A 12,230-nucleotide genomic window follows, 5' to 3' on the forward strand; every position below is an offset into this window, starting at 1 on the left:
GGTAGGTGGGGGATGGATGGCTGGGAGGAGGGATGATGGGATTCTGGTGTTGCCTATCACTAACCCTTTGACCTTGAGCATATCACACCTTTGACTTTGGGGATGATATTCCCTCCTTGCCATGTTCTTGTGAGGAATGAATCCACGAAAGCATGGAACCTGAGGCAAGGATGGGCCTGGCCGAGAACCAGCATCCCCCAAAATGGGCTCACGTAAGAGTAATAAGCAGCTTCCCAAAGGACCTGTGTCAGAACAGCTTTATGGGTGCTCCCAAGCAGGAGCAGAACAAAGGGCGAAGAAAGCTGGTGGTCTTGGCAGCTAACTTTCCCTTCTGCCTTCACCTCCAGGGCAGAAAGAGTCCCCCCTCAGTCCCACTGCTCCAGCTATGAAACCGGCTCCGAAGGCCAAGTCGGGGCCGCCCTGCCTCACCATCCCCATCCTCCAGGCCTGGGCTCCCCAAACCTCCCGGAGCTGCTGATGCTGTGGCCCACGGCATGCGTGGACCATCTACCAAGGCTCAGGAGTGTGGGGCTGCCATTGCCCGAGGTCCAGGAGAAACGAGCGAGGCTGGTCACCAGAATAGAGGTGGACAGGGGCGGGGCCCAGCTTTTCTTACATGACATTACCACCTCCCCTCCAAAAAGCCACATGGTCATCGTTCCTTCTGTGGACAAGGACCGTGAGACAGAGCCCCGTGGCTGATGTGTGCTGGCTGGGGAGCCGAGAGGCAGGTCGGGTGGCATCAGAGCCCCTGTAGCTGTGGCCGTCGCATGAGACAGGGACCTCCCACCAACCAGCCAACTAGCTCTGTCCCTGCATTCTGACGGTGAGCAAACAGAGTCCCTCATGCTGAGACATTCGGTCTGACCTCCCTCGCGGCCACAGTGATGGTGGGCGGGACCGGGCCTTCCCTGCTACGTCTTCACAGAGGGAATGAGAACCTTGTCTGGGGAACGGAAGGCAGTTCCTGCTTCCTCCCCCAAACAGCCCCCAAATGCCCTGAGTTGAGACCCTTGTGGGCAGGGGGCACTGTGGCTTGCCCCTAGGACGAGTAGCCCCCTCTTGCAAGCTCCTGCTAGAACGGGGCATGGAAAAGCTCATATAAGCCTCCTCCGCTCTGAGTGACAGGGTCCACAGTTTGTCCAAAATCTCCAAGTCAGCAAGGACAGGGAGGTGATGTGCTTCCATGTAAGGCCATGCCTTGGGCTTTGCTCCGGGCTCTGGGCTGGGGAGGCCAGGGGAGGGTCAGGAGAATGGACGCTGGGTCCCAGGTGTGGCCTGCCTGCGTGACCACAGGCTGGCTCCTCTCCATCCCTCTGAGCCCCTGCATGATCTGGGCCTCTGTTATCCCCTGAGCCCATCAGCCACCACTCTCCCTCTGTCTCCCTCACTCCTGCTCTAGCCAAATTCATCTCTGTGCTATTCCTGCAATACCTGCATGCCTCTCACCTCAGGACCTTTGCATGGGCTGTTCCTGCTGCCTGAAACACTCTACCTCACTTGCCAATCAAAGAGTTCTGCCCGCAGAGCAGGTAGGACAGAGGAGTAGCCCCATCGCTGTGCATGTCCAGCTGGGTGATCCTGGATGGGCCCTTCACTTCCCGATGCCAAGGACTCCTCCTCTGCAAAGCAGGATCTACCAGGAGGGGCTGACACGAGCAAGAAGCCCACCCGTGGAGCCAGCACAGGGCGAGGACAGAGAAGGCTGTTGGGAACACAGCACAGGGCGAGGACAGAGAAGGCTGTTGGGAACACTTACTTATTTAAAGAAAGAAGATGGTTGTGATGTGACAATAATTCTCAACCCTTCCGTTTCAAAAGCTCCCCCTTTTCTATTGATATGCATTCTTATTAGGTCAGAAATCAGGTTTTATTAATATTTCATACAGAAACTGCCAAGAGTACCTGGAGAAGGAAATGATTAAATAATAGAGAAATAGTAGAAATACATAGCTCTCTAGATTTAAAGAAAGATGGAAACTCTCAGATGGCCAAGGCCTGCAGCACACCAGAGTTTGGAAAGAACCCATACCTCAGGTTGTCACCATGTTTCTGTCCGCGGTCATCTTTGCCAAGAGCAAGTCAAAAACCATTCTGGTGAAAATGCTGAGCCAAGCTGGGACAGGTTACTCCTTCAACACTAAAAGAAGCCGACTATGGGAGAAACTGACTCTCTTGCATTATGATCCAATTGTGAAAACAAAAGTCCTCTTTGTGGAACAGAAGAAAATACGTTCCCTCTAAACAATGGATTGAAAACGAATTTGATTGATAAATGAGAATACTGAGGGTGGGATACTGATTCAGAAATTCTGCAGCATGTAAAAAAAGAAGAGGAAATGGCACGGAATCACTGCCTCCTGTGATTTGAAGGCCATTGTGAAGAAAAAGAATGTACTGAAACAAAGTTCTTCATTTTAGGACATATATCATTGCATCACATTTATTTATCTTTCTGGATATTTTTATAGCCCTTAATAAAAAATATTAAAATAAAAAAAAAAGAACCCATACCTCAATGTGTTATAGTGAAGTTCAAGAGTGTCAGAGACAGCAAGGTCTAAGGGAGAGAGAGAACCATGACGAGGGACCAGACTCAGATCGACACCACGCTTTCCAAGGGACTGAGCGTGTTGAGAACTGACATGAGTTTTGAAGTTTTCACAACTGCGCCTGGAACCTGGAGCTTTACATCTGGCCAGCTGGCAACTGAGTATGAGGGGGTGACCAGGACATTCTCACACAGGAGGCCACACGAAGACCCACCCACGGGCAGCAGTCTCGGAGAAAAGACTCAGAGCAGCCACGGAGAGGCCCCAAGACTCACCCGATCAAGCGGTGGTCGGATTCCCAAGTAAAGACTGTTGCCTCCACCCCCAAATCAGTTAATACCAAGAAAGGAGACAGGGGAGGCATGCCCCTAATGGCACGATGGTGAGTATGCGGGGGGGGGGGGACACATCGGGGACATGAGGTCACAGTAAAGGTCATGTCTTGACAGAGAGGCATATGGATCACAATTTTCTTTGTAAAAAAGAAAGCATTCACAGAGAAACACAGCAAAAAGCAGGAGACACGCTGAAACCATAAACTTCTCAATAAAAAGACAGAGACTGTTCGTTGGATAAAACTCAAAATCCAGCTGTAAGCTTTTTACAAGAAAGACAACTGAGCCATAAATCAAAGTAATGAAGGGGAGGAGGGGGTGTATCTGAAATTTGTTGAAGCCGGATGTAGGTCCATGGGAGTTCATTACGCTACTCTGCCTACTTGTGCAAATGTCTGCATCTTTTTTCTTTATAAAATACTTTTTAAAAGAGTATTTTTTTTAAGATTATTTATTTATTTGACAGAGAGATAGAGAACACAGGTAGGCAGAGAGGCAGGCAGAGGGAGAGGGAGAGGGAGAAGCAGGCTCTCCGCTGAGCAGGGAGCCAGACGCGGGGCTCGATTCCAAGACCCCAGGATCATGACCTAAGCCGAAGGCAGCCGCTTAACCGACTGAGCCACCCAGTGCCCCTAAAAGAGTATTTTTTAAAAAAGATTTATTTATTCATTTTAGAGAGAGGGAGAGCAAGCAAGCGCGGGGGAAAGGGGAAGGAGCAGAGGGAGAGGGGGAGAATGTCCCAAGCAGACCGTGCAGAGCGTGGAGCCCGATGTGGGGCCTGACTCAGGGCTCGATCTCATGACCCTGAGATCATGACTTGAGCTGAAACCAAGAGTCGGATGCTTAATGCACTGCGCCACCCAGGCTCCCCTAAAAGAATGTTTTTAACTAAGATTTCTCTCTTCTCCAAAAGTCCAAGACAGCTGTGAATTGCTAATTTTTACACTGTACCCATCACTCAAACTTTCAAAAATGGCTAAATAGAAACGAGCTTATAGGAACAGCTTTTATTGCGTAGAGATACAAGCATGCCCAATACCTCTGGAAATGCCCCAAACTTCTCTCGAGAAAGATCACTGTAAATTGTCAGGGGTGAAAAAAGAATTGTGTGTTTGAATCGACCTTTCAAAATTAAACACAAATACATACAGAGACTCAAATATCATACCTATAGGCCTATTTCTACATGTGTACCCTCACAACGCTCCCCAAAATCTTAATCTTGAGGCCATCAACAAGAATGCTAATGATGGTTGCCTCTGGATGCTGAACTCACACAAGGCTCCTTTTTATGCTTTTCCTTTCCCTCCGAAAAGATCATGTGTCCCGAGCTGCATGTACAAAGTCATCTTTATTTTATTTTATTTTTTTTAAAGATTTTATTTATTTATTTATTAGAGAGCGAGCGAGAGAGAAACAGCATGAAAGAGGAGAGGGTCAGAGGGAGAAGCAGGCTCTCCGCTGAGCCGGGAGCCCGATGTGGGACTCGATCCCAGGACCCTGGGATCATGACCTGAGCGGAAGGCAGTCGCTGAACCAACTGAGCCACCCAGGCGCCCGAAAGTCATCTTTATTAATCAGAGTCCTAGGCCATGGCCAGTGGGAGCCTGTGATGGCTGCAGATAGGGGGCATGCCTAGCCGAAAGGAAAGAAACCCAAGCGCTGGGTCAGCCTGGCAGGCTGATCCCTTGGCAAGCCTTATTTTCATCGGTTTTGGAAACAGCAAACATCATTGGTGGAGCCGATTAGGACAACCGCCGGGGACCCAAGAAGAGGACCATGAGTCCACGCCCACCAGGCGGGCAGGGGTGGGGCTCTGCTCCCATCCGCCCCCCCTTCCGTCCGCTGAGGGCATTCTGGAGGGACACCGCCCCCGAGAATTTTCAATATTCGCTGAGCTGTCCCATGTGGAAGCTAAAATCCACCTGTGGCTACTGAGCACCTGAAACATGCCCATTGTGGCCGAAGAACTGAATTTTTCATTTCATTGATTTTTAATTAATTTAAATTTAAACAGCCATGGATGGACCTTGAAAACATGATGCTAAGTGAAAGGAGCCAGGCATAGGAGGCCACACATCGTCGGATCCCATTTCATAGGAAATGTCCATGGTAGGCAAATCCATGGAGACAGAAAGTGGATCAGTGGTTGCCAGGGAGTGGGAGGAAGTGGGAGTTAGAAATGGCTGCTAGGGAGGGAATGTTCTGGACTCAGGTAGTGAGAAGATGGTGGCATGGCATGGTGATTATCCTAAAAACGACTGAAGTGCATACTTTAAAAGGGTGCATTTTATTATTTTTTTTAAAGATTTATTTATTTATTTGAAAGAGAGAGTGCACACGAGCAGGGGGGAGGGGCAGAGGGAGAGGGAGAAGCACACTCTCCGCTGAACCGGGAGCAGGACCCCGGGATCATGACCTGAGCCGAAGGCAGGTGCTTAACCGACTGAGCCACCCAGGTGCCTAGAAGGGTGCATTTTATGTTGTGTGAATTATATCTCAATTTTAAAAAACTACAAATAAATTTTTAAATAGCCACATGGGCTAGTAGCTATTACATTGGACAGCACAGTTCTGTAAGCTTTCGAGGAGGGGTCCAGGCCTTTGATCATCCCCTCTCACCCCAAATTCGTGCCTCCCAGCCCTAGTGGGGCTGCTTAGGGGTCTTTCCGCGTTCCACGGACTCCTCATCCCCCGCCCCCCAGTGCCTCCACGCCCCCTTGTTCCCGCTCCAGCTGCAGCTTCTCTGACCCCTACCCACGATCCATGGTGTCCCTGGGCTCCTCACCCGCTGCCCTTGGCCCGGGGGCAGCCTCCTCCCACCAGCTCTGTGTCCTCCCTCCTCCAAGGTCTCCTGCAGGGACATCTCTTCCGTGCTCCCTCCGCACTTGGTATGGTGACCCTCAGGTACCTTTACTTGCCACACTCTTCCTATTATTTTGCTCAAAACACACCTTGCAGGGCTATTTTCCCTTTGGGCTTTCAGAGGAGGGGGCATCTAAGGCAGGAAGCCACCCCCAACGGCCCCCTCGCTGGCCCCGCCCCCCCCCGCCTCCTCTGACCCCCGCCTGCCGGGGGTGTGGCCTCGGCGCTGAGCACAGGGCTGCGCGGGGCCCCACGGGCACAGATCTGCCGTACAGACGGTGGACAGCCACGATGACACTGTCACGCCTGGTTAGCTGTCCCCGAGGTGCCTTCAGGCCCATTCACTCCCGGGCTTCTGGGCTGAGCTCTCCGCCTGGGCACAGCCCGTCCGCCTTGGGAGGGGAAGGAGGGAAGGTCCGCAAGGCCCATCTCAGGACCAGCCGCCCATGGGTGCCTGACAGCTCCTGCTTCCCTAAGCCTGAGTTAGGGAGGGCTCCCTGGAGGTCCCGGGTCCTGCAGGCCACCTGCTCCCAATCCAGCATTTCCCACCTGAGAGCCCCCGCCACAAGGTGCGCACAGCCCAGGGGGACCGTCAGCCCTTGCTGACTCGGGGGGGGGGGGCGCGGAAGGAGAGAGGCCCCGCGGAGGGTGGCAGTTCTCCCCACCGCAGGCGGCCAGCACCAGCAGGACTGGCTGACCCCCAAAGCCTACCCGAACCCGGTGCAAGAGTTGGGGGCAAGCACGTGTGAAAAGGTGCTTCGCTAAACACACAGAAGGCGGCATTGTTTGCCTGCGCCTCGGCCAGGCCAAGTCTGGAAGGGATTCCTGGTAGGAGCACTGATGAGGGCTTACCAAATTCTCAGCACAGCGAGGACCCGGTGATTGATGCGGAGAAAAACATTTTCACCAGCTCCCTCATCTGGTTTGTATTAAGAGATTTCCATGCTTGGATTTTTTTTTCCCCCTAAGGTGAAATTGGACGATGGGTCGGGAGCGGAGAAACCACGGAGGGGGACAGGCAGCTGGGTGGCGGGAAGCCTGACTAAAGAGGTGGCTGAGGGGAGGGAGGAAGCCCCCTACCCTCTAGGCCAGCAGGAGACCGAGGCCCAGCCCGGCGGGTAGCCCAGTGATGATGGAGGTGCTGTGACTGGTGACCGGCTTCCTTTCTCACTTTATTAAAGTCACAGTGGGTTTGGCAGCAGCAAAGGGGGTCCCTAGGAGCCCTCCTCTGTAGGCAGTGCCACCGCACCCCCTCGCCCCCCTCGCCCCCTCGCCCCATGGCACGGCCTTGCCCTTTCCTGCCTTGTCTTTTCCCCCAGCACCAGCAGCATCTGATATATCCAGAAGCTTCCCTTTTTGTCTGTCGTCTGTCGCTCTACTGTAGCAGGTAAGCCCCAGAGGACAAAAGGGTGGTTGACTGTGTCAATGAGGGACTGACCCAGTCGTGCCTTCTCCGGCCCCCACCTGGGCGCGGGGTCTGTGTGGCTCCAGCCAGATGGGGGGTTATCCTTCAGCTCCCCCCTGGGCTCCTCTCTCCCTCGCAGGCCTGGAGAGGGTGGGCATGAGTTGGGGGGAAGCCAGTGCCCCACCCCTCCCACCCGCCCAGGGCCTCAGCTCCAATCATGTCTCTCTGGCTATTCAGGTCCTCAGGTTCTCAGACTCTCCTTTCTGGGCACCCACGATCAGATTACGAAGCAGAGCGGGCTAAGCCCACAGACCCTAGCCTGGGGCACACTGTTCTCCTTCCTAGGATGACCGTGAGCATTTCCCACTTAGCCGGCTTCTACTCATGCCTCAGGGCCGAATGTCCCTTTCACCTCCTCCAGGAAGCCTTCCTGGTCCTGTCCTGCTGTTCCTCCTTGCTCCTGGCCCCACCTTGCTCCAAAGCACAGTCTATTTCTGCATGATTTCTTCACCTGGTGAGAGCTCGACACATGGGGGGGGGGCCTGAAGTGGGGGTGTACAGGTTGGGGTGAATCTGAGAGAGAACAGTGTGTCTACAGTGGGGTAAGCCTGAAGCCACGGGAGTCAGGGACCAGGCTTGGGGTCACACTGAGGATTTGACCCTGCTGGGGGGAGTGATGACGTGATGCTTGGCATCTGGGCCACATTCTGCATCCCAGGCTGTTAGCGATGGGACTGCGTCCCTCCCAAATTCCTCTGTTGAGGCCCCAACCTCCAGGGGCCCTGGTCATGAAGGTAATTAAGAGGTAATCAAGATATAATGAGGTCATAAGCACGGGGCCCTAATCCAATCTAATCCAATGGGACTGGTGTCCTTAAAAGAGGAGGGCTCTAGCTTTCTTTCCACCACAAAGAGAACCAGCAGGAAGATGGTTGCCTATAGGCCAGGGAAAGAGCTTCCAATGGGAACCAACTTGGAGGGTTCCCTGATCTCGGACTTTCAGCCTCTGGAACTGTGAGAAAGTAGATTTCTGTGGTGAGAGTCCTTCAGTGTGGGGTGCGAGGTGGTACAAAACCTCAGTGGCCTCAGGCATTCAAATATTTATGAAGAATGATAATTCGCAATAAAAGAAGGATTTAATTAATAGGGAAGATACGGAAGCCCAGATCTTTCTTTCTTTCTTTCTTTTTTAAAGATTTTATTTACTTATTTGAGAGAGAGAGTGAGCGACACAGAGAGCACAAGCAGGGGAAGAGGCAGAGGGAGAGGGAGAAGCAGACTCCCTGCTGAGCTGGGAGCCCGATGCAGGGCTCGATCCCAGGACCCTGAGATCATGACCTGAGCTGAAGGCAGAGGCTTAACCGACTGAGGCACCCAGGGGTCCCAGGAAGCCCAGATCTTTCAAACTCTTGTCTCTTTCCAACATACCATCAAGACAAACCTCTCCATTTTTTCCACCAGAAAGGGAGAGATGAAGCACCCGAGCTTCGAGAAGGGTCATTAGTTTCCCCACGGCCTAATAGACAAACTCATGATAAAAACTTTCCAAAGACAAGTCAGATGTCCAAGGCTGTCACTTTGTAGGCCGCGGTCGGATGCCCAGCAGGTGTCAGGACAAGATCAACCCCATCACCCGCCCAGCTTGTTGAGAGGGAGGTCTCCACCCCAAACGCTCCAACAGGCCTGTTTGTCCATCCTCCCCACACTGTTTTGCAAAGAAAAGAAAAGAAGATGTTTTCCATTTGAAAAAACAAGAAATGCTGGCAAAGCTGAGAGGCAGGGCACTCTCCGCACTACCGAAAGAAAGAACACAGGACAACCCCCTTAGAAAAGCAATTTGGCCCCCTATTTTCAAAATCTAAAATGCCATGTCCTTTGATCTAGCAATTCTACTTCCATGAATTTGTCCTCAGGTAGACTTCCCCCTGTGCACACAAAAGCAGGACGCACCGAGGACTCGCTGCAGCTTCGCGTTTCATACAAAAGACAAAACAACGCAAACGCCCACTAACTGGAGACTGGCAGGGTATATTACGACAGACTCCTGCAATGAAATTCTAGGCAGCTTTTGAAAAGAATGAAGCAAAATGAAGCCATAAACGTACTAAGAGGAACCATAAATTTCTTTTATAATCTCTGATTTGAGAAGGCCCTTTTATATACGACACAAACCTCAAACTGTAAAATAGACGGATAAATGGGACGACATTCCCATTTCTTTCATTTATTTTTTTTGCATGACCCAAAAGAAAAACCGAATCCATCAAAGAAAAAGCATAAAACGGTGAGAACATGTTTCTAACTCATAGGATAATTTTCTTAAAGCATTCCTGCAAATCGGTAAGAAAAAGATGAACAACCCAGGGGGAGAATGGACCAAGGATCTGATTGGACAATTCACGGAAAAGGAAATAGAAGTTTCTCTGAAGTATATGGGGGAAAAAATGCTCAACCTTCATCAAAGAGAACTACAAATTAAAACTCTCCTGGGATATCGTTTCTCATCTCTTAGAATGATGTCTAATGAGCTACAGTTGTTCTTTGACCCACACGGGTCTGAACTGCACGGTCCACTGACATGTGGATTTTTTTTTTTTAATTTTTTTTTTAAAGATTTTATTTATTTATCTGAGAGAGAATGGGAGACAGAAAGCATGAGAGGGGGAGGATCAGAGGGAGAAGCAGACTCCCCGCCAAGCAGGGAGCCTGATGCGGGACTCAATCCTGGGACTCCAGGATCATGACCTGAGCCGAAGGCAGTTGCTTAACCAACTGAGCCACCCAGGCGCCCTGACATGTGGATTTTTTAAAAAATAAATACAGCATACTGCTGTACATGTATTTTCCCTTCCTTATGATTTTCTCAATAACATTTTCTTTTCTCTAGCTTACTTGATTGTAAGAATTTATTGTACTTTATTGTGTTAATTGACTGTGTACGTGATCAGTAAGACTTCTGGTCAACAGCAGGCTATTAGTAGTTAGGTTTTTGGGGGGAGCCCAAAGTTATACATGGATTTTTTTTTGGCATCCTTAACCCCCATGTTGAAGGGTCAACTGTGGTACCACGTTGCTTAGCCAGGACCCAGGAATTGTGTTCTCTTCTGCAAGGCTGAGGAGAGTAGAAAAGGAATGGGTACTATTGTGTCACAGATGCTTTGATCCAGAAATCCTACTCGTAGGATATTCATCCTTCAGCTGTATGCACCCACCAGGCCGTTTAATGCAGTGGTTCAAAACTCCATCTGAGAGACAAAAATATTTCAGATATTCTATGAAGTGGAAACAAGGGACAAAACAGCATGTGTGCTGTGCGTTACCCTCGAGTTAACAAAAGAGCAGGAAAAGACTGTATTTATACATGTTTGGACGGGCTGCATTTACACCCTTGGAAGGAAGGCTGGGAGATGTCTGGGAAGGGTAACTTGGCTGCTAAAGGACCAGGGATGGAAGGGACTCTCTTCCCTGGAGGTTTTTTATGCCTTTGGAGTCTTGAATTGGAAATATCTGGCCACAATGAGGCAGATCTGTATGTTCCGATATGGGATGATTTTCAACTTCCTCGATGTGTAAGAGGCAAGGTGCCGAGCATGCTATGACATGGACAAACTTTGAAAACATTGCATTACATACAAAAAGCAGGCACCAGAGAGAACATATTGTGTGATTTCCATTTATAGGAAGTGTCGAGAATAGGCAAGTTTATAGACACGGGGTAGATTAGTGGGTAGGGGACTTCTTTTGGGGGTGATGAACATGGTCTAACATCGGCTCTCGTGATGGCTGCATAACTCTGTGAATCTACTAAAAACCATCGACTTGTACACTTCAAGTGGGTGGAGTGCACGGTATATGAATCATATCTTAGCGAAGCTTTATTCCAAAGAAAAAGGCCAGGTGCAGACCAGTGTGTAAAGCATACCGTAGCTTGTCTAAAAGAGGGGCATCTGTTTGTGAGTTACGGTATGGACACAGGAAATGAGTCCTCCTGGAACAGGGAAGGAGAAGGGGGCTGCTCATCACAAGCTATGGGGGTCCCACGGCCTGAACCTCAAAGCCCGGCTGCCATGATAGGAGCCACGGAGGGAAAAGTGGACTCATCTAAGGTTCAAAACGATGACGGACGGCCTTTTCCGGCAGCATGGAAGACGGGGCTTTGCTGGCTGTCCCAGGCAGTGTGTAGTCCCCAGGGGCAGGCCTCCCTGGGGACCCCTGCAACAAGGCTGGTGAGGACAGAGTGAGGACAGAGTAGTAGGAGCTCAGAGAGGCTAAACAACTTGCCTAAGCCACACTGACACATCAGCGCTGACCGTGCACATGACGCAGGGTCTTCTATTTAGCATTTCAAATGCTCATTCCAACACAGTTGCCCTCTGGTCTGCAGAAATGAACGGTGCAGAGAGCAGTCTGGGAACAGGCATGCGCCCTGCTGCTTCAAGTGCAACCCTCTGGAGCCTGGTAGGATTAGAAACGGACTACTTGCGTCCCATCGGAGCTTATGGGACCCAGTGCCATCACCCCTCCCCTTCCTCTCCTGCCCAACATCCCCTTCAACTCCTGTTGCCTCCACCTCTTATAAGGAGCAGGGTCAGCTAACGCTCCCTCCCTGGCACTTATTACATGCCTGACAGTTGGCATCCGTTGCTTGTTCGATCTTCAGGAAGTTTACCTCCAAACCCTCTCAATAGGCCTTGTGAACACCAATACAGAGCCCAGTGTTTCCAATCAAAGTTCCACTTCATGGGTAAGGTATTAGGGAGAAGCTATGTAAGATAGGACTTCTGGGAGAGTTGCAAGACAGTCAGGGATCTCAGGTGGGGGGACCTTCTTGGTCATCTAGCTCAACCTTCCACCAAGCATGGAAATGTGTCCATCCATCTATCCATCCATGCCTCCACACACCCACCCGAGCACCCATCTACCCATCCATCCACCCATTCATCCGTACACCCATCCATCCACCCATTCACCCATCATCCACCCAGCCATCCATCTATCTATCCATCCATCCATCCACCCACCCACCTACCCACCCATCCACCCATTCATCCATCCATCCATCCATCCATCCAC

General features: G+C 50.9%; 2 protein-coding genes across 2 annotated transcripts in view; one reads left to right on the plus strand and one right to left on the minus strand.

Moving 5' to 3' along the window:
* COL23A1 (collagen type XXIII alpha 1 chain) overlaps positions 1-12,230 on the minus strand; it is a 290,389-nt gene that overhangs the window by 86,668 nt on the left and 191,491 nt on the right. The window lies entirely within an intron of this gene.
* LOC102734447 (large ribosomal subunit protein bL33m) lies at positions 2,044-2,384 on the plus strand. The gene has a single exon (XM_006748433.3). It carries the CDS (start codon positions 2,047-2,049, stop codon positions 2,242-2,244), a length of 198 nt encoding a protein of 65 aa, XP_006748496.1. The 5' UTR covers positions 2,044-2,046; the 3' UTR covers positions 2,245-2,384.

The sequence above is a fragment of the Leptonychotes weddellii genome, chromosome 7 (assembly GCF_054177405.1).
Source record: "Leptonychotes weddellii isolate Sample4059 chromosome 7, ASM5417740v2, whole genome shotgun sequence".
Classification (NCBI taxonomy): Eukaryota; Metazoa; Chordata; class Mammalia; order Carnivora; family Phocidae; genus Leptonychotes; species Leptonychotes weddellii.

Excerpts from the sequence above, each read along its gene's own strand:
- LOC102734447 (XM_006748433.3), top strand. The coding sequence starts at position 2,047 with ATGTTTCTGTCCGCGGTCATCTTTGCCAAGAGCAAGTCAAAAACCATT.